The sequence below is a fragment of the Mastigoproctus giganteus genome, chromosome 2 (assembly GCF_048544385.1).
Source record: "Mastigoproctus giganteus isolate SK-2022 chromosome 2, ASM4854438v1, whole genome shotgun sequence".
Taxonomy (NCBI): domain Eukaryota; kingdom Metazoa; phylum Arthropoda; class Arachnida; order Uropygi; family Thelyphonidae; genus Mastigoproctus; species Mastigoproctus giganteus.
Window position 1 is genome coordinate 127,557,489 of NC_143576.1, and position 23,547 is coordinate 127,581,035.

Genomic DNA, 23,547 nt, shown 5'->3' on the forward strand with positions numbered 1-23,547 from the left:
AAACCAGTTCTTGGAGTAGACGAAAATGAAAAGGGTGACTTAGCTTTATGACCACCTGCATCGGATTAGCGGTGGTTTATGACCTTGTCCTTCTGGGACAGGGGCTATACAATAGTGCATTCACATTCCGCTTGTAGCATTACCCTATTTACAGATTGTCTTGAATTCACTGAACCAAAAATTTATTTCGGGACTTCTAAGAAATTTGTATTCATTTCGGGACTTCTAAGAATTTTGGAAATGGGACTTTTAAGAACTTTGTATACAGATCACTTTACCATTTTAAAGTAAAATCAGTTAGAGATGAACCCTTCCTTCGGAAACACGTCTTTTTCTCTCAATTTGAGAAAAAGTAGAAATTATTCGTTAGTTAGAAAGTGGTGCAAAAAATGTTGAAGTGTGTAAAAAGTTTTCTTTGTCCTCCAAGTGTATCGACATTGTGGAAGAATAAAGATGTTTACATGTCGGCACTGGAAAAGAACATAACCAAAAAAAAAAAAAAAAAAAAAAAATTAGAAAGTGCGAGGTTACAAACATTGATGAAACATTGCTTCAATGGTTCACTACACAAAGAAGTGCTGGATTTTCAATAGACTGGCCAATCTTGAAGGCTCAAGTTGGAAACAGTTTTTTTTGCTAAACCACTTGGATGCAGCAATTTTGTGTATAACAACAGTTGGCTAGATAGATTTAAAAACTGATATAACATCCTTTATGCAAAAATTAGTGGAAAATCTCGATCTGCAGATCCAATAATGGCAAATGAATGAATTGACCGTGCTTGGGCAGAAATCAGGAAAGATTTCAATGACAACGACATCTACAATGCCGGCAAAACAGGACTTTTTTTATAATTTGACACTTGACAATACATTTAAATTCAAAGGGGGAAAATGGGTTGGTGGAAAAAAATCAAAGGCTCGTTTGACAGTGCTTGTATGTGCAAATATGACAAGAACTGATAAAAAAGAACTGTTATCAGAAAATCATTAAAACCTGGATGTTTCAAAAATGTAAGGAAACTGCCTGTGGATTACACTGCAAACAAGAAAGCTTGGATGACTTCGGATATTTTTTGTCAATATGTAAATGATTAGAATAAGGAGCCATTCAAAAAGATGAAAAATATTTTATTGTTAGTTGATAACTGTCCTGCATGTCCCCAGATTCAAAATTTGTCCAGCATTAAGCTAGTATTTCTATCTCCCAATGCGACATCAATTTTACAACCAATGGACATAGGTATAATCAAGAAGTTGAAAGGATTTTATAAAAGATTTCTAGTTCTAGATCAGTCAAAGAGAACAGAAACTTACCCAGTCTATATCGATATTGGTTGCTATAAATTTATTGAATGATGTGTGGAACAACGTTACTTCGACAACCATATCAAATTGCTTGAAGAAATTGAAATTAAATTCAAATGAAATTTCAATTGTAGATGAAAACGAAGAAAACAACTTACCATTATCCGAATGGTTGCTACGTAATAACGTAGTAGGTTTCAATACAGACTAGTTAAACTTATTAACTAGTGGTCTTCCTACAGAGAAGAGGCGCCTCCGTAGCCAGGTGGGAAGGAGCAGCAGTGCGTAGCACACGCTTCTTGATTAGACTGGGGTTCGAGCCCGTCACCACCAAATACGGAGGATTCGGAAAGGTCAGGGAATGACCACTGCATATTCCCGGAGCAAAATGGCCTTAGTTGCTAATGCTCCTAAAAACCAAATAACAACAATAACTCTTCCTACAGAGAGTGACATTGTAGATGCTGTGCTCGACAAAGATGATAACAATGATGGTAAAGACAATGATCGTGATGATATGATGACAGTTGAAAGTGAATCAAAATCAGCAACAATTTCACAGGCTCAAGATGCCCGATGGACACAGTCAATTTTTTTTGAAGGAACTAGGCAAGTAATGAGACTTTTAATGCATTCAGTGTTTTAAAGGGAAACTTAAGAAATATCAAAGTGAAATCTTGTTTATTATTAAATAGTATTGTTTTTAATTACAGAGAAATAAATCGTGTTTAGTATTAAGTGCATAGTTTTAAAATTACAGACAAATAAATTGTTTAATATTAAGTGCATTGTCGTTTATACACGCATATTAATACAAATAATATGTAGGTATATACTTATATTATTTTTTTTTTCTCTCTAAATTTTTTTGTTTTTTTTTTTTTGAATCTATCTTTTTATCAAGTTATTGAGAATTTAAAAAAAAAAATAGGAGGTAGATTTAACTAATCACTGATATAAAGTTCATTGTCGGCCCCAGGGGGGTTTCCCCATCTCCTCTATCACTGATATAGCAAGTAATGGTTATAATGAGGGAATTTTGTCGGTCTTTTGATGCTCGTTATAACCAAGTTCAACTGTGTATATATTCTGACAGTTTTCTTTTCCAATGCAACACATTGGAAAAGAAAACTGTCAGGGCTCAGGGATGATGCCCTTTCTCAGTTTATAAAGCAATAAAGATTAATAAAAGAACCTAAAGTTTATTAAAAACTAATATCATTGAAGATCTATCTTCAAGGAAAATAAATCTATAGGATGGCAACTCCTCTAACTCACATTGCCTGAAAAAATGCCACAAGTTAGGTCAGAATGCATATTTGTCTGCAATTCTGCCCAGACATGATAGGAGGGATTATATGCTGAAAGCCTTGTGGATTAACTCAAGACGTGAGGGATTCTGCAAGGCTCAATGAGGAAAATGTTTTTATTAGCATGTTCTGCATTTGTAGGTAGAAGGAGTATGTTTTGTAGAGATGGTATTCATTTGAGCAAAGGTGGTGCAAGGATTTTTGGCAGTATCACTTGAGGATACCCTAAGGGTTTGGGGGAACTGTTAGTTAGGGGGAGAGAAGAGTGATTAAACTCGCGTTTATCTGATGATATGAGTCGAAGTAATGCTTGCACTAGCCTTGTGAATTCTTGTTTGTTGCCACAACAGCCAAAGTTGATAAAATATTCTGAGAGTAGCAATGTTTCAAATGAGGGGAAAAATAAAGCTTGAGATACAAACCTAAATAACTTCAAGGGTTGTGTCAGTGTAGTAAACTAACAAGATTACTTAGTCTCAGTTGTATCTACAGTAATGTCAGTACAATGAGTGACATTGAAATCCTGATTAGGAGAACTAATGCTGATATAATAGGGCTATCAGAAGCCTGGTGCCACCCAAAAATTGGTGATGGCAAATTCCACTACGGTATATATAATATGCAATTGTCAGTTGGAAGATGAAGAAAGATGTTGCAGTAGTTAAAGATAAAGACGTGGGGTTTAACTTCAGAAGAGGGGACTTAAGTTTAAAAGTTTAAGGTTCAATATGGCATCTGCGAATTGGGTGGATTGCTGAGGGATGGCAAGTACAGGCATACCTCGGTTAACGTTACCTCTGATAACGAAGCTTCGATATAACGAAGTCGGCAATTTCAAGCCCCATTTAACATAAAAAAAATATTCCAGTTTAATCACCTGAAATCTAAACAAACTGAAGAAATTACGAAACCTTTGGGGCTTCTCGTGGTTGGTTCGAGAAATTTAAAAAAACGGGCCAGGATTCATAGTGTAAAATTAACAGGAGAAGCTGCAAATAAGTTTCCAGAAAAACTAAAGGAAATAATTGAACGTGAAAATTTTCCAAATTTGGTGTTCAATGTTGACGAAAGCGGTTTGTTCTGGAAACGGCTACCAACAAAAAGCTTCATTTCTATTGAAGAAAAATCAGCTGCTGGGTTCAAAGCAGCCAAAGACCATGTTTAACGTTACTCTTTGGATCAAATGCCTTTGGCGATTATAAATTAAAATTGTTATTAGTTTACCATTCAGAAAATCCGAGGGCGTTAAAAGGTAACATAAAAATGAATTTACCTGTAATATGGAAAGCAAACAGAAAAGCGTGGGTTACCAAGGAGTTATTTACTGATTGTTTTGTTAACCACTTTTGTCCTGAAGTAAAATGGTATTGTCAAAAAAAAAAAAAACTTTGAAGAAAAAGCTCTTTTGTTGTTAGACAATGCTCCGGGTCATTCTACTGATCTTAACACGTTGGACACATGCATTCCTGTCAAAGTTGTGTTTCTTCCAGCAAACACAACTTCCCTGATTCAACCATTGGATCAGGGAGTAATAGCATCATTTAAAGCTTATTATCTGCGTTGAACATTAAGCAGTTTAACTGAACTAGAGGATAAAGAGGAAATGACAGTTAAAACTTTTTAGAAAAACTACACCATTAAAAATGCAATTGAAAACATTGATGGAGTTTGGCACAAAATATGGCCAGAAGTTGTACTAGAAGAAGAAAATAACATCCAAGAAATTAGAAATGAAGTTATCCAGATGGCTCAATCAATAGGTTTCGAAAATGTCGATGAAGAGGATGTTAGAAATTTATTGAATGCAGAAGATGATGGTTTTTCAGTGGACGATTTAGAAAACCTTGTTATCAACAAAGACAAAGATAATGAAGACGAAGTTAAAGAAGTTCCTGCCGAAAAAGTGTTAACAACCAAAGATTTAAAAAGGTGCTTAAATGACATTGAAAACGTTTTAAATTTTTTTAGTGAAAATGATCCTGATTTAGGAAGAAGTGTTATTGTTAAGCGATCAGTGTTAAATGCAATAACTCCGTATAGGCAATTGTTAAATGAAAGAGAAAAAAAGCATAAGCAATCAATTTTAAAATGTGATTTCACTTTGTATGTAAGTTGACTGTTTATTTAATAAAACTTTTCTTTGTTCGAGAAAAAAAAGCTTTTCATTTTCTTTACGTAGGAACGTATCCCTATTCTGGCCATAGTATTTTTACCTCTGAAAACGAAGTTTCGCTTAACGAAGTAATTTCATGGAACGCATCCTATTCGTTATTCGAGGTATGCCTGTACATTTGAATTATGAAATACTTTTAAAGCAAAAATCACAGAAGCCGTGAATGCATAGCATTAGCATTGGCATTAGCATTAGTAGAGGCATTTGATGCAAGAAAGCAAGCTTATGCAGCATCAGCCAAAAAAAAAAAAAAAACCACTTCCACTTCACCCCTCTGTTTGTTCAAAATACCTGTCCAGCTGAGCCTTAAACTTATTTAGGCTATCAACCTCCACCACAAGGGATGGAAGTCTGTTCCACCAACCAACCACCCGCTGGCTAAAGGCAAATTTCTGCACCTCTATCCTACATCCGTCTTTCCTCAATTTGAATTTATGCCCTCTCAGGTGATTTTTCTGAGCTAGAGGAAGAATCCCATCAGCATTGAGCATGCTTAAACCATTCAAGGCTTTATACACCTCTATCAGATCACCTCGCTGGTGCCTAGTCTCCAGACACTGTAATTTGCAAAACTTAAGCCTTTCTTCGTAAGAGCACCCCTTTGTTCCATTCACTAATCTTGTTGCCTTTCTCTGTACTCGTTCCAGCAGCTCTACATCCTTCTTTAAATGAGGCCTCCAGACCTGTATACAGTACTCTAGGTGTGGCCTGACCATCGCCTTATACAATGGAATAATCACCTCCTTATCCCTGCTGGAAAAATTCCTGTATATCATTGACAATACTCCATGAGCTACTTTTGCAGCCCGTCTGCACTGCTCAGAGAACTTCATATCTGCCTGCACAACCACCCCCAAGTCCCTTTCATTCTATACCACTGTCAGTGTTGTACCACAGAGTTGATACGTTGCTCTGGGGTTGCTGTTTCCCATGTGTAGTACTTTACATTTGTCAATGTTAAACTTCATTTGCCACCTCTCAGCCCATCTGCTCAACCTTTCCAGATCCCGTTGCAGCAGCATAGTGTCAGTAGTGTCCTTGACAACCCTGCCAACCTTTGTATCGTCTGCAAACTTGGACATTAAGCCCGATATACCATCATCAATATCATTTATAAATACAGAAAACAATAATGGACCCAACACTGAGCCCTGAGGGACTCCACTAATAACATCAGTCCACGATGAGCAGTGTCCATTGATTACCACTCTCTGTCTTCTCCCCCTCAACCACCCCTTTATCCATAGCAGCAATTTGCCTCCAATGTCACACTGCTCCAATTTATGTAGCAGTCTTCCATGTGCAACAGTATCAAAAGCCTTTCTAAGATCCAAGTATATAATATCAAAGTTATACCCTGCATCCAGTTCTTTTGTGACTGCATCATAGTATCCAATCAAGTTGGACAGGCAAGACTTCCCCTTAACAAAACCATGCTGTGTCTGAGCTATAACTGAAATCTTGTCTAAATGATCCTGCAGTGCTTCTTTAACCAGTGCCTCCATTAATTTTCCTGGAACAGAAGTTAAGCTCACAGGTCTATAATTACTTGTGTCAGCCTTTGACCCTCCTTTGTGAATTGGGGTCACATTTGCACATTTCCAGTCTATGGGTACCTCCCCTGAGTCCAAGGAAGCTCTCATAATTATGGCTAAGGGTTTGCTTACTTCCTTTGCTGCCTCCTTTAATATAACTGGATAGATCCCATCCACCCCGGGTGCCTTTCTTGTGTTTATCTTCAACAGTTTCTCCTCCACTTTACTCCCAGTTATTTCAAGATTCTGTAGCTTACTGCTAGAGTTGAATACACCTCTGGCATTCCCCTCGCTGAATAACTCCTCATGTGTGAATGTCGATGCAAAATATTCATTTAGTTTGTTAGCTACCTGAGCAGGATCATCAACACTTGACCCATCAATATCAAGTGCACCAATCTGATTCATCCCCTTCCTTCTAGAGTTTACATAAGTAAAGAACTCTTTGCTGTTTTTCTTTGCATCCCTTGCCAAGGATTTCTCGTAATCTGCCTTCGCCTGCCTAACCTCCTTTGAAACTTGGTTGCATATCAACTTGTATCTATCATAGGCTTCTGTGTCATGTGTTAATTTGTATGTATCCCATGCATTTTTCTTCTCTGCCATATGCCTCATTAGTTCATCTGACATCCATTTTGGCCTAAACCTTGAACAATATTTCTTAGTTGGTATGTAAAGCCTAGTAGCTTCCAAGATAAGTTCTTTGAATGCTTCCCATTTTGAATTTGCTGTTGGTAACATCATCAGTTGGTCCCACTGTATAGAATTTAAATACTGTCTCAGTCCATCGTAGTCGCCTTTACGGAAGCAATAACCCTTCCCTTTACCCCTAATGGTCGTTACCTCTTTGAGTAAATCCCACTTCAGCACACTGTGATCACTGCCACCTAGTGGTTCATTTATCTGCAGATTCTTAATGCATGAAGAATCACTGCTGATAATGAAATCAAGAGTATTACTCCCTCTAGTTGCCTACCGAACATGCTGATGTAGAAAACAATCATCCAATAAATCCACAAAAGCCCTGCTAGTGTGTGAGTAACCAGCCCCCAAAATCCAGTCAATATCATATCTGGGAAATTAAAATCTCCCATTATAAGACACTCTGATTTACTGGCCCACTCTATTTCCCTGTACAGTTCCTTATTATACTCATCAGAGTCATTAGGCCTATAGCACACTCCTACTCTCAGTTTTGATCTCCCAATGTTTATGTCACACCAAACTGACTCCACACTGCACTGTCCAGCGATGTCGACTGGCTTCACTTCCTTGGTTTTTATGTGTTTCTTAACTAATAGCATAACACCTCCTCCCTTCCTATCCTGTCTATCCTTTCTGTAGACGTTGTACTCCCCAAATTGCAGTTCCGCATCCCTTATATCTGTGTGACACCACGTCTCTGATATCCCAACAATATCTGCCTTCGATGTTTTGAGCAATACCTCAAATTCATCAAATTTATTTACTAAACTCCTAGCATTGGTGTACACGCAAGTATACCTGCACCTGTTTCTATTCTTAGCTACCCTAACACAACCCATGTGTTTACTTGTACCGCAATGGCTCCCAGCAGTCTCTGAAATACCATGCATCTTGTTTTTCAGGCTTCTGCTCATTCTAATAGAAGCAGTGCAAGAATCTCTTTCACCTCTGCCAGTGGCTACTGTCAATCTATTGGTCTTTGTCTCCCCCCAAGCTAGCAGTTTTCCGATCCACCTAACACTGCCTCGATAGCATCAGCAAATATTCTTGCACCCTTTCTATTTAAGTGTATCCCATCCCTGTAGAAGCAATCTCTCCTGTTAACAAGTACAGTCCAGGCTGAAAAAAATTCTACCCCTTGAGCCTTGCACAATCTTTCCAGGGCCGAATTGATCGACAAGGCTCTCATCATATACTCCCTCCTATCGTGTCTGGGCAGAATTGCAGACACTTTCAAATTCAACCCTAATTCTCGGCTTTTGTTCAACAGTGACTTGTACTTGTTAAGTAATTCTGCTGGTCTCCTACTCTTAATATTATTAGTGCCAACGTGTACAACTATATCACCTTTTGTGCCCTTAAAAGATGATATTCGCTCTACAACGTCATCAACCTTTGCCCCTGGCAGACATACCCTGGTCCTGTTCCACCTATCTTTTTTACAAAGCATGTTCCCCGTTTCCCTGACAATAGAGTCACCAACAACTACTAGTTCCTTCGGGACCAGCGCATTCTGCCTTGGGGGTTGTCTCTGTGTCACACGATGCCCAAGTGCAAGCTCTGGCGTTGATGTGGGCAGCTGAGAGCTTGATGGGCCCCTCAATTTAGTTTCTTCGAGGGCATCCACCCTGTCCTTCAAGCTCTCATATAGGCCCATAAGAACGCCGAGTTGTTGCCTGATATCGATACACTCCTTGCATTGCGCACACACAAAGACATCCCCCCTGGCAGTATCATGTCCCGTACCCGATTGCTCTGCAAACATCAAGCAAACAGTGCATTTTATAAGGGTGTGAGTCAGAGGACAACTGCCCCCCTCAGTTCTGCTCTGAGCCACAGCACTTCCATTAGCTTGAACCTTTTGCTTTGCTGCTCTGGTCTGAGTCATGATTCTATTAATTTATTAATTATATTACGTTTGTAATCTTAGTCGTTATATGTATTTATTTAAACGTACAATTTAACTGCTAACGAAGTTCAACTAACGCTATCTAGTACGGTATATAACCTACAGTATATCTAGTACGGTATATAACCTACAGTATATCTAGTACGGTATCACAATGGCGGGAAAGTTACTAACGGTAGCGGTAGTTACGAACACGTGGAAACCCTTACCGATACTTTTACAAGGCCGAGTAAAGAATAAATACACCAAATTAATCAAAAAATCACAAAATAATGTATACTACTAAATTAAAATTAAAAGTTTTAGAAAAACAATAATTTCAAATCAATAAATAAGAAAAATCCACTTACCGGCTTGGAACACGACCGTCACTAGTAGCCTCGTCAGCAGGCTGTCTAATATGTCAGCAGACTGTCTATACTTATCTTTAAGAAAATATTGCAGAAGGAGGATGCTGAAATGGATGACTGTGGAGCTGGCCAGTTAAATAGAGCAGAAAAAGATAGCATAGGACAGTTACAGAGCGATGAAAAGTAATGAAGTCTATAACAGGTACAAGTTGATCTGTAATAGTACCACAAATAAGGTCAGGGAGGCCAAGGCTGTATGTGAGAAAGTATTAGCTAAGAGAGTAAAGAATGGGGACAGGGAATTTATTCATGTGTGCGAATACAACAAAGTAGAATGTAATCAGATCGGACCCTTGTGCACCGAGTGTGGGGAAGTCTTAGACAACCCAGCTGATGTTGCAGATGAATTCAATAGCTATTTTGCATTAGTCTGGCTGAGCCATATGAAATTAGTGATGTAATTACAGATGATTGTTTATTAGAAAAACTTTTGAGCATAAAGGCAAGTAAGGCTCCCAGAGTTGATGGCATATACCCTGTAGTTTTGAGGGAGAGCACAAGGAGTGTATTGAACTATTTATGTTACTTATGAGGGCATCTTTGGATTGGAGAAATGGCAATGTATTGCCAATACATAAAAGCGATTCTAAGAGTGAAGTTGTTAACTACAGATCGGTTAGTCTGACTTCAGTGGTAGGAAAAATCTTACAGACAATGATTAAGAGTGCAATCTAGCGACATTTAGATAGATATGGCATTCTGAAGTTCAAAACACAGTTTTGTTAATGGTAAATCATGCTTAACTAACTTAATAGGCTATTTTGACAGTTTATTTGGATATTAGCAAAGCATTTGACGTGGTTACTGTATAAGCTTGAACAGGTTACTGAGGTTATTACAGGTTTAATAGAGGTTACTGTATAAGCTTGAACAGGTTGGGATTATTGATAAGATTCTAAGATAGAAGGCAGAGGGTTGTGATTAATGGATATTCTTCAGATTGGTGTAATGTCAGGAGTGGGGGTCCCTCAAGGATCGGTTCTTGGACAACTGTTGTTTCCCATTTTCATAAATGATATCGATGAAGGGTAGAAGGTATGATGTTAAAATTTGCAGATGGCATAAAGGTTGGCTGAGTTCCTCGAAGCAGTGCTGCTTCAGGATGACTTGAACAGAATTCAAAGATGATCAGAGAAGTGGCAGCTATGTTTTAATACTGTTAAATGCAAGTTCTTACACTTGGAGAATAGCAACCCACATAAATTATACACTTGGTGGGGCTGAATTAAAAACAGTGGAGGAGGAAAGGGTTTGGAAATTATATGCAGGCAGATATGAGGTTTTCTGAACAATGTAAACAGGCAGCCAGGAAAGCCTATGGTGTCCTATTGATGATATCTCGAACATTATCCTGTAGAGATAGGGAGGTCATAATCCCACTGTATAATGCATAACCTTACAATGCAGTTGTAAGAACACATTTGGATGACTGTGCTCAAGTATTGAGATATCATCTGAAAAAAGATATTGAGCTTCTTGAAAGGGTACAAAGACAGGCAACTTGAATTTGAATGGTGAGATCGGCAGAAGGATGACCATATGAGGAATGACTCCGATTATGTGGGCTGCGGAGTTTGGCAACCAGGCACCTGAGGTGACCTGATTAAGGTTTATAAGGCTCTGAGAGGGATTAGTAAAATGAATGAAGGTGGAATTTTCACTCTTATAAAGAATTCCAGAACTAGGGAACATAAATTGAAATTACAGGGGTCGGGGTTTAGATTAGATTGTAGGAAGTTTCCTTTTACCCAACAAGTCATTGAGTGCCATAACAAGTTGCCTTCACTGGTAGTTGAGACTGATAGTTTGAATAAATTCAGAGGTTAACTGGGTGGTTTCCTGTATAATTTAAGTTTTCTTACCTGCTTGGAGTTAATTATTTTCTTTCAAAAATATAGGGAAAATGGATACGTCTCTTGTTTAGCAACAGCTAAACAGTTATGTGAGGAACTAAACATTGATATCTCCTTCAGGGAGCGGCGTGTTGGTCGAAAAAGATTTTTTGATTATGAAGGTAGAGATGATCCCATAATTGTTTTCCCATAATAATAATTGATCCCATAATTGTTGATGCTGCCGTAGTATCATTTGAAAACAATTTTAAATTGTATAAAGAACAAGAAGATATCTTTGGTTTTTTGTACGATCTCGGTAAATTGTGGGTCATGCCTGAAGCTGACCTAAAACAATAACTAGAAAATTTTTTGTTCAATATTTCATACAGATGTCAACAAAATTGATTTTTATGAGGAAATTAAAATGTTTACAACCATTGTACCCATCAATTTCACATGCTTGAAGTACTGCAGCACATATACTCCAAGAATTTAACGGAGTTGTACCTAATGTTACAATAGCTTTAAGGATAATATTAACAAGTCCCGTGACAGTAGTTTCAAGTGAAAAATCGTTTTCAAAATTAAAACTAATAAAGAATACCTGAGATCGTCAATCTGCCAAGAAAGGCTTAGTTCGTTATCATTAATATCAATTGAGCATGAATTGGCAGATAAAATAAATTACAATGATATAGTGAGTGATTTTGTGGCAAAAAGAGCCAGGAAAATGTATATGTTATTTTATTTATTTCCTTTTTTGTGCAATAATATGTGATAAATAAATACAGGTTGATCATAAATGAATGGTAGTCACGTGACAACAAATTATCCACGTTATTAAAATTATATTCTGTTTTCTTAAAGTTGATCCAAACTACTTTCCGAAAATGATAGCATATATCAAAGTAATGCCAAAAATTAATTTTATCATTCAACTTTGGCCATATATTATATCGTTTACAATTTTGGTTACTGAGTATATTTAGTAGGGTTCTTTTATTTATTTCTGCAATGATTATCAGTCATTTTTATGACTATAATTCTGAATTAATAATGGATTTATATCAAGTTAGCGGCACATGTCATATTTCTATGAAGCAGCACACTTCAGTAATTTTTGATAACCCTGTAGTTATTTATGCAACAAGAGTAAAAAATGGTGTATTATTTCACAAATTCATATGAGTTAATAAAACACTTTTTACTTGAGTTGCATATAATATTTTTTTCTACGCCTGTAGAAAAAATATTATATGCAACTCAAGTAAAATTAAATGAATCATAACCATGGTAATCGGTTCTTAACAGTGAAATAATGACATGTAATGGAATTTTATCACACTCTTCCTTACTGTTTTTTTTTTAACTGATAGAAGAAAAGCCACTACTTTAAACACGCATATGAATGAAATATAAGGTACTCTTTATCTCGGGTGTAGAAAAATCGAATTTATTTGATATTTTTGGATAATTGTTTGGATCATTACTGATTGTTTTTCTTTGTTTATTTTTGTTTTTTAATTTGTAATGAAAATGCATATGATATTTCTGGTCTATTGTTTATCAGTATATTAAGTATTGATCATAATATTACATTATTTTCTTATATTCTTCCTACATGAAATAAATATGTAATAAGTATATGAAAATTTGAAACATTGGCTAATCACCCCCCCCTCCCCTTTTTGTTTTTTTGTCTGAACTTCCTAAACTGTTTGTCTCACCTTGCACAGGGCCCTACAAAGTTTGTGGCCAACACTGACTACATACTAATACAGATGAGCTCTATGACTTAATCTGAGGTTTCAGTCCAGCAGGCATATAAAGCATTTAGGGCTGAAGCCTCAAGCTATGGAAAAGTCTAGACTATGTATAAGTATAGTGCAAAAGCATCAATAACACATAGCCAAATCTGAATTAACAAGATGTTAGCAAAACAGCATCGTTTTAAGTTATATCTCATATTGTGAACACCTTCAAACTTACCATAACTAGGTGGACATTTCTGACAAAAGCATTTCTGATGTTCGATTCAGCTTTAGCCATCATATCCAACAGATCTATTTTTGCCGAAAGACGTACTGTTTTCTATGCAAGATGTTGTGTGACTCTAGAAACCAGGTGAGGCGCTTGAGAACCATTTTCTCTAGTGTTTTCCCCAAACAACTAGTTAAGGAACTTGGACAATAATTAACTGGATTAGAGAGGTCTTTTCCTGGTTTAGGGATGGCTAATACAAGGGAATGTCTCCAAGAGCAAGGATAAACATGTTCCTGAAAAATTCTATTCAAAAATATTAGAAGAGTTTGTAAAGCAGTATCATTCAAGTGTTTTAGCATAATATAAAATATACCATCAGGGTCAGCTGCACTATTGGGTGCTCTGTTAAGAGATTCCTTTAATTCAGATATTGTAAAAGGCTAGCTCTTTGGAAGACAGCGATCTGTGTTGAAATTTAACTTCTGCCTTTCTGCTGCCTCTTTAATTTGTTGGAATGGAGCATCATATGAATTTGCCGCTGGAATTTTGGCAAAAGCTTCAGTGAAAGCATTTCTCTTTGGGGATGATAATTCCTATCTACTATTGATTAATATAAGCAAGGATGACAATGGATATTTGCCATTCAGATATTGGATTTTCCTCCAGATTAATCTAGTATCAGTGTATTTTGTGATAGTGGAAGCGAACTGTATCCGGGAATCTTTTTTTGGCTTTCCTTCTTATTTGTCACACTTTAGCATTGAGTTTCTTATAGTTTATAAGGTTAATAGTAGTGAGATGCTTGCAGAAAATATTCCAAGCTTTATTCTTTTCTTTTTCTGCTCTATTACATTCGTCATTCTACCAGTAGTTTTTGTGCCTGTGTGAACGAGTCGACAACTGAGGGATAGTTTTAGCTGCTGCTAGTATCTCTTTAGTGATATGGTCAGAAGCTTCATCTACTGACTGATTCTGAATGAAGTTTTTATCTAAAGCTGCACTTAGGGAAAATTTTATCCAGTTTGCCTTTGTAAATTTCCATCTTCCGCAAATTTCCAGATTGGAGGAGATAGTTTGAAATTTACAAGTAATTGGAAGATGATCGCTATTATGTGGATTATCCAATACTGCTCAATATATACTTGGGCACAGAGCAAGGGAGCAGATAGATAGATCTATGGCAATTTCCTGCAGGAAAATGCACATGGGTATGTGCACCTGTGTTCAGCAGAGTTGGATTATGAGTATCCAGTAATGTTTCTGTTAGCTGCCCTCTTTTATCCATATGTGGACCACCACCTTAATGGGTGGTGTCCATTAAAGTCACCCATCAAACAAATAGGTGGTATCTGGGCAAGGAGCTCATCAAAGTCTCTGAGTACATACGTTTGGTTCGGTGGAAGATAAATAGAAACAGAGATAAAATTATTCCAAGTTCTATTCTTACAGCAACAACTTCTAAATTAGTTTTTAAGGGGATTTTCCTAGATGGATTAGTAGTGGATACTAAAACTGCTACACCTCCATGGGCTGTAGTTGCTGCATTCCTGGCACGCCTGTACAAAGTATATTTCTTTATGGGGGGGGGGGGGTGTCACTTGTGGATTTAAATATATTTCCTGTAAACAAATGCCTGCTGGACTATGTATAAGTATAGTGCGAAAGCATCAATAATCTTAGCCAAATCGGAATAAAACAGAACGTTAGCAGAATGGCATAGTTTTAAGTTATATCTCATATTGTGAACACCTTCACAACAAGTTGCCATGATATTGCACTACTTCGAATAAGTAACGCTTCACCTGAGGAGAAGACTAATGTTGCTTATTCTCCGATGGATATCACCACCCAGACGGCACCGTTTCAGAGCTTATTCGAAGTAGGTCAATATCATGGCAACTCGGTGTGTGTGTGTGTGTGTGTGTGTGTGTGTGTGTGTGTGTGTGTGTTATGGAGGTTTAATGGTGCAGCAACTCGTTGTGAAGGTGCTCACAATATGAGATATAACTTAAAATGATGCCGTTTTGCTAACATTCTGTTAATTCAGATTGGCTATGTATTATTGATTCTTTCGCCCTATACTTATACATAGTCTAGACTTTTCCAGTCTGAGGCTTCAGCTCTAAACACTTTATAGTCTAAACACATCATACATCATCAGACATCTCTTATATTGTGGAGTTATACTTCATAACTGTGTTCTGCCATCATTGCATCACTCGGGTACCTACCCACCCACCGAAGAAGGGCCAAATAGCCCTTCTCCACTGGGGAAGCGTTGCCCTTTCGAGGAGTTTATATATGAGTTTTTGAGTGGTGTGAGTTAAAGGAGTTACTGTCCCTTTCATTCTTCTACGCTGTTTCTTTTTCTCTTCCACTCGTACTATTACTTTCCCTCTACCTTTTTGCTTTTCTAAGTCTAATAGGGACAAGTGGATAGTCGAGTTATTATTCCACACATATAAAAATAGCCCCGAAACGATGGTGGTATCCATCTGAGAATAAGTGACATTAGTCTGGGTGGTGGTATCCATCTGAGAATAAGTAACATTAGTCTTCTCCTCAGGTGAAGCGTTACTTATTCAAAGTAGTGCAATATCATGGCAACTCGTTGTGAAGGTGTTCACAATATGAGATATAACTTAAAACTATGCCGTTTTGCTAACATTCTGTTTTATTCAGAGCAGGCATTTGTTTACAGGAAACATATTTAAATCCACAAGTGACCCCCTCGATAAAGAAATATACTTTGTACAGGCGTGACAGGAATGCAGCAACTACAGCCAATGGAGGTATAGCAGTTTTAGTATCCACTACTAATCCATCTAGGCAAATCCCCTTAAAAACTAATTTAGAAGTTGTTGCTGTAAGAATAGAACTTGGAATAATTTTATCTCTGATTCTTTTTATCTTCCACCCAACCAAACATATGTACTCAGAGACTTTGATGAGCTCCTTGCCCAGATACCACCTATTTGTTTGATGGGTGACTTTAATGGACACCACCCATTAAGGTGGTGGTGGTCTACATATGGACAGCTAATAGAAACAGGGCAGCTAATAGAAACATTACTGGACACTCATAATCCAACTCTGCTGAACACAGGTGCACATATCCATGTGCATTTTCCTGCAGGAAATACTTCCGCCATAGATCTATATCTCCTCCAATCTGGAAATTTGCAGAAGATTGAAATTTACAAAGGCAAACTGGATAAAATTTTCCCTAAGTGCAGCTTTAGATAAAAACTTCTTTCAGAGTCAGTCAGTAGATGAAGCTTCTGACCATATGACTAAACAGATACTAGCAGCAACTGATAAAACTATCCCTCAGTTGTCGACTCGTTCACACAGGCACAAAAACTACTGGTGGATTAACGAATGTAATAGAGCAGAAAAAGAAAAGAATAAAAGCTTGGAATATTTTCTGCAAGCATCCCACTACTCATCATCATCATCAGCCATTTTCAATCCACTGCAGGATAAAGGCCTCTCCATCAACTTTCCAGTTCCTTCTGTTTTGAGCACTGGCCATCCATTTACTACCCAAAAACTCATGAATTTCATCTATCCATCTCCGCCTATGTCTTCCAGGTTTTTTTCTAGCTCCTCTTGAGTACCATTCTGTTATTTTCTTAGTCCATCTGTCATCATGTCTTCGAGCTATGTGTCCTGCCCAAGACCATTTTAGTTCTTTTGTGGTAAGAATGTCCTTTACTTGAGTTTGCTGCCTAATTCATGTGTTTCTCTTCTTATTTAACAGTCTGATTCCCAATATAATTCGTTCCATTCTTCACTGTGTAGTTCTCAGCTTCTCTTCCATTCTTTTGGTGAGTGCCCAAGTTTCACTTCCATAAGTCATGGTGGGGAGTATACATTGATTCATTATTTTACGTTTCAGACAAACTGGGATATTGCTCTTCAGTATGTGACTATATTTCCTGAATGCTATCCATCCAAAATTTATTCTTCTCTTGACTTCCAGCCATTTATCATTATTACAGCTAATAACTTGTCCCAGATAAGTATATGACTCCACCTTTTCAATTACTGCTCCTTCAATCATTATTTCCCTTTCCGTGGCATACCTGTTCATCATTACTTTTGTTTTAGCCATATTCATCTTTAGTCCAAAATCCTTACTAACTGTGCATAACTGATTAAGATTTTCCTCTAATTCTTTGGGATCGTGGCTTATGACCACAATGTCATCTGCAAATCGTAAATGGTTTAGGTACTCTCCGTTCACATTGACTCCTTTCTGCGACCAGTCTAATCTTCTGAAAGCTTCCTCAAGGGCAGCAGTAAACAGCTTCGGAGATATTGTGTCTCCTTGTCGAACTCCTTTCTCAACTTTAAATTTCGTACTGTCTTTGTCTAGTCTAATAAAGGAGGTAGCACTCTCATATATTTTCTTCAAAATCATAATATATGGGGTATCTATGCCTTGTCTTTCCAGTGCCCAAAACATTGCCCTATGCAGTATGGAGTCAAATGCCTTTTCATAATCCACAAATGCCAGGCATAATGGTGTTTTATGTTCATTTGCTTTCTCCATTAGCTGTGATATTACGTGAAGGTGATCCATAGTTGAGAATCCTGTCCTAAAGCCAGCTTGCTCTTTCGGTTGATTCTCATCAAGTATTCTTTCTAATCTGTTAGTGAACAACTTGTAGATGTGGGATAACAAGCTAATTGGTCTATAATTTCCAATTTCTGATTTATCTCCTTTCTTATGCAGCAAAACTATGATTGCATTATTCCACTGCTTAGGCATCACACCTTTTCTAATGCACTTTGTGAAGAGCCTTGCCAGTTTTTGTGTTATGTCTCTTCCTCCCAATTTTAACAACTCTACAGTAACTTCATCTTCCCCCGGGGTTTTCCGATTCTTCATTTTCTTCAATGCATGTTCTACCCCATCAGGAAGAATATCGGATATGTTGTATATGTTGCTACTTTGCAATCCATCTTCCCCACTGCTGGTATCATTCCCTCACTCCTAGTATAATTCTCTATAGTAGTCTTCTGCTATTTGAATTATGCCTTCTCTGCTGTTTATAAGTACACCATCGCTATTCTTCAGTTTCAGTATCATTTGTCTTTCTGTATTACTGCTCATGGCTGCTGATTTAAATCGTTTGTTTTCCCTTAATGCTTGTTCTACTTTTCTTGTGTTAAATCTTCTTATGTCCTCTCTGAGTCTCTTTCTAATGGCTTTGCATAACCCAGTATACTCAATTTTCTCCCTGTCAGTGTTTTTCTTGCTCTTCATTTGTCGTCTTCGGTTCATCATGACAAGTGTTTCTTGACTAATTTTTTCTTCTTTGGATTTCTGTTTCTCTATAGGTTTCTTGGGCTTTATCAATTTCAAAAAGTTGTAATATTCCTCGTTGATATCTTGGTCCTGAGCAGTCTGCAGAAGCTCAAACTTGTTCTTAAGTTCCAGTACATACTGCTTTTTCTCCTCTGTTATCTCAAAGACCTTTGTATTATTTACTCGAGTCAGTTTTTTTCCTTTCCTTTCCTACATCTTTTGTCAAGTGTACGTCTTACCATTCTGTGATCACTTCCAACATTTACCTTATTCAGGATGGTAACATCATTCACAATATATCTTCTGTTAGTGAGGATGAAGTCGATTTCATTAGTTGTTAATCCATTTGGACTCTTCCATGTCCACTTTCTGTTCACCCTTTTCTTGAAAAAAGTGTTCATTACTGAGAGTCCTTGAGATTCTGCAAATTCCACAAGTCTTTCACCTCTTTTATTTCTTTCGTCTTACCATTCTGTGATCACTTCCAACATTTACCTTATTCAGGATGGTAACATCATTCACAATATATCTTCTGTTAGTGAGGATGAAGTCGATTTCATTAGTTGTTAATCCATTTGGACTCTTCCATGTCCACTTTCTGTTCACCCTTTTCTTGAAAAAAGTGTTCATTACTGAGAGTCCTTGCGATTCTGCAAATTCCACAAGTCTTTCACCTCTTTTATTTCTTTCACCAATTCCAAAATTTCCTATAGTTCCTCTTTCTGCGCTGTTTTGCCTTTTTCCAACCTTAGCATTGAAGTCCCCCATAATAATAGTGTAGTGGGTTTTCTGCTCATCTAGAAGACTCTCAATTTCTGTGTACATTTCTTCAACCTCTTCATCATCATGGCTCGAAGTTGGTGCATAAATCATTATAATCTTTAGCTTGTATCGCTTAGAAATCTTAAGTAGTAGTCTTGACACCCTTGGTGATGTACTTTTGAATTCCAACATGTTGTTTTTAAAATCTTTATGGATCACAAACCCAACTCCACCTTCACTCCTTTCACTGTTTCCATTGGTGTACAGCAGATTTCCACTTGATAAACTTATAAGTGATTCATTTCTTTTTCTTGTTTCAGCCAAACCGATGATATTCCAATTCACATTTTCTAATTCCTTTTCCAGCTCTAATATCCTGTCTTCACCGATGAGTGATCGTACGTTATAACAGGCCAAGTTCAGTTTCCATGCATGGCAGCCTGGTCGTACCCAGAGATTCTTAGCACCCTCTACTTCCACTCTGATCCTCTTGCTGCCATAAGAGGGAGAGTGAAAGCTGCTGGGGACTGAGGGCCATTTGTATTTTTGTGCTCTCATATGCTGGAGGGTTTGGTCTTTTCCTCTTCACGCTGACCAGGCGTCTTGAAGAGAACCACTCTACACGTTCGTTGCCACCTAAGTGACATAACAGGGCTTACCATCGAGAAGGTGTGCATGAGTGGATTTTAGGGAGGCAGGCCAACCGGACTTCTCCTAAATCTTCTGTAATAGAGAGATATTGGATCCATCAGTGTTTTAGGCTGAGTGTCTGATAACACACAGGATAGCTGTTTCCCTCTAAACCCTTCCCACTACTATTAACCTTATAAACTATAAGAAACTCGATGCTGAAGTGTGACAAATAAGAAGGAAAGCCAAAAAAGATTCCTGGATACAGTTCGCTTCCACTATCACAAAATACACTGATACTAGATTAATATGGAAGAAAATCCAATATCTGAATTGCAAATATCGATTGTGTCCTTGCTTACATTAATCAGTAGTAGATAGAAATTATCATCCCCAAAGAGAGATGCTTTCGCTGAAGCTTTTGCCAAAATTCCAGCAGCAAATTCATATGATGCTCCATTCCAACAAATTAAAGAGGCAGCAGAAAGGCAAAAGTTAAATTTCAACACAGATCGCTCTCTTCCAAAGAGCCAGCCTTTTACAATATCTGAATTAAAGGAATCTCTTAACAGAGCACCCAATAGTGCAGCTGACCCTGATGGCATATTTTATATTATGCTGAAACACTTAAATGATACTGCTTTACAAACTCTTCTAATATTTTTTAATAGAATTTTTCAGGAACATGTTTATCCTTGCTCTTGGAGACATTCCCTTGTATTAGCCATTCCTAAACCAGGAAAAGATCTCTAATCCAGTTAATTATTGTCCAATTTCCTTAACTAGTTGTTTGGGGAAAACACTAAAGAAAATGGTTCTCAAGCGCCTCACCTGGTTTCTAGAGTCACATAACATCTTGCATAGAAAACAGTATGTCTTTCGGCAAAATAGATCTGCATTGGATATGGCTAAAGCTGAATCGAACATCAGAAATGCTTTTGTCAGAAATGACCCAGTTATTGTAAGTTTGGATTTAGAGAAGGCCTTTGATACAACATGCCATTTTGGTATTCTATGGCATCTTCACACCTTTGGACTACAAGGCAGGCTTCCCTTGTTTATTCAAAACTTTCTTCAGTGCAGAACATTTCAGGTTAGTCATCTAAATATTCTTTCTAAAATCCATATACAAGAGGAGGGGGTCCATCAAGGAACTATTTTGAGTCCTACTCTATTTTTAATAAGAATAAATCTCATCCACGATATTCCAAGCACAGTAGAACTAAATCATTTTGCAGATGATCTCATGCCGAGGGAAAAATGAATTCCACTGAGAGGCAGCGTCAGATCTCGATTAACAAAATAGAGGTGTGGATGTCTCGCAACGGCTATCGCTTATCAGCACAAAATCCAGCTGTGTTCATTTCTGTAAAAAACGTAAGATCCACCTTGAATTACAACTTAAATTTCACCATACCTCTTGCCAGAGTAAATAATTATAATACTGGTGTACCTGGTCTGGCTCCACTGGGCGAAAGTGGGGCAGCGTTGGGCCTCAGTAGGGGTACAGCGGCTGAATGACCAGATGAACAACGGTACACGACACTACACATGAACAATATCCATACACTTTTAAATCTCTGGCATTTCCAGCAAACTGGCACACCCATCACAATGTAAACAACGCGGAGATGGGGGAAACCCCTGGTGTCGTACGACCCTAAATACACTTTACATACTTCTTTTCAATAGTATCAGATTTCTTGGCCTAATCCTGGACAATAAATTAAACTTCATTCAACACATTGCACATCTGAAAAAATTAAATATCCTCAGAGTACTATCTTCATCAACATGGGGTGCTGACAGGTACACTCTGCTTCAACTATATTGAGTATTAATCAGATCTTGCTTGGATTACGGATCACCAATTTATGATTCAGCTAGGGATAGTGCACTAATTCGGCTAGACACTATCCATCACAGTGCCCTATGGATTGCCTCAGGGGCATTTAGAACATCCTCTGTACACAGTCCGTATATAGAGGCACACAAACCTCCACTCCACCCAGAGGGAAAATGTTGCTACTCAACTATGCAGCAAAAATACGGAGAGTTCCCTTTCATCCTATTTGGCTATACTTATTGAGCCCCAGTGGACTACCCTTTATGACAACAAACCTTATGACCTGCCAAGTGAGACAGCCTCGACCTTGGGCCATGTCTGGTCAGAACACAAGCAGCCAAACCAAACCGAAGCCATGGCCATCGCTAGCTCACAGTCTGAACAGAGGGAATAAAGGCATAAAAATATCTACACTTCTCAGAATTGGTTCATTGATTTTGCCATATGGCCTCCGACTCATCACTGATTCTCCTCAACTCTCTTCTAAAGAAGTCATTTGTCGTTGAAAGAACCTTTATCCTAAGACTTCCGCCCGTATGCATTTTTGTTCTCACGCCATGACTTGCAACAGAACCATTATTCATATGGTTAGTAATGTTATATTTGGTCTTTGAGGTTGTCACAGACATTCTCTCAGATATGCCAGACAAGCTGTACTTGCTACCTGGGAGTCTAAAACGCTGATGGAACTGATATTCGGGTGACACTCAAGTCAAGTGGACCCAATTTCGGCGAAGTCCAGACGGTCTGTGACAGCCAAATCCTCTGCTTGCACCTTCATGATGGTGGCACTGTTAGTAATCCTGGGTATAACCCCCATGCACAAGTACATAGTGAGTGACCACCCAGGTGTGAACCAACGTAAGCAGGGGTCGAGGTGTGGCGCCCACACCACATGGAGGAACGCCGCCCCTCTATGTTACCAGGCAGTACGAGGTGGAAGATGACTCTCATCAACCGGTGAAATACCACCACTTTGCTTATTGGAGGCATGAAGTGGTGGAACCCATGTTTAGTCTCTAGAGCTAAGTTCCGGTCAACCCCTCCCTATCTCTTCCATCATGCAGTATGATTGATGACTTTTGAGGTAATGATGAACGTTGTGGCGAGATCCAATATTCCTTACATTTCGAGGGTACAGCTCTAAAACGGTTTTCGCAGGCCGGCCGCTAGTTAGTACACCGGACCGGACCTATTGGTAACTCTCTAGGAGGCTTCCGGATCAGCTAGTGTATAAGCTTGCTACCTCTACTCTGCCAGATAGTGACTGGAGGGAGTCCGAGTAGTGTGTATGCGGGGAGCATTGTCGAGGCCACGGTATGTCAAGGATCTGGGTATATTTTTACCACATGTACGCCATATCCAAAAATTTCATTACTTCATACAGCATGTCCCACCCACTTTTTCTTACTATTGAATACACCATGAATTGTCAAACTAATAGAGCAAGCTTATCTGCGAAAAGATCTAAACTTCCCAAGGACTTCCTAATTCATTTCACAAATATACGTGGTCTCAATTCTAATCTCAACGATGTCCATTTCCACTTGCAGTCTGCCAAAACTCATGTACTTTTTCTGACTGAATCTCAGTTATCGGTTGATTCAACTACTGCTCCTCTCAGATACCCAAATTATTCGCTGTATGATTCCTTTCGCCTCAAAGGTGGTACTTGTGCATATGTCCGTTCTGATATTCCCTGTCAGAGACTTGGCAATTTGGAATCTCCTCTCTTTGATCTTCTCTGGCTTAAAATCTCTCTGCCTCATTGTGTCAAATTCATCTGTTGTCTCTACTGTTCTCCCAACTCTACTAATCACTTGGA

At 38.1% G+C, this 23,547-nt stretch overlaps 1 protein-coding gene across 1 annotated transcript in view; it reads left to right on the forward strand.

Annotated features, from left to right (window-relative positions):
- LOC150089552 (pre-mRNA-splicing factor 38B) overlaps positions 1-11,395 on the forward strand; it is a 187,914-nt gene extending 176,519 nt beyond the window's left edge. The window contains exon 6 of the mRNA XM_090390026.1: positions 11,248-11,395. Coding sequence (XP_090246152.1) covers positions 11,248-11,395 — 148 coding nt within the window. The remainder of the gene's footprint in view (positions 1-11,247) is intronic.
- Positions 11,396-23,547: the final 12,152 nt, after the last annotated feature.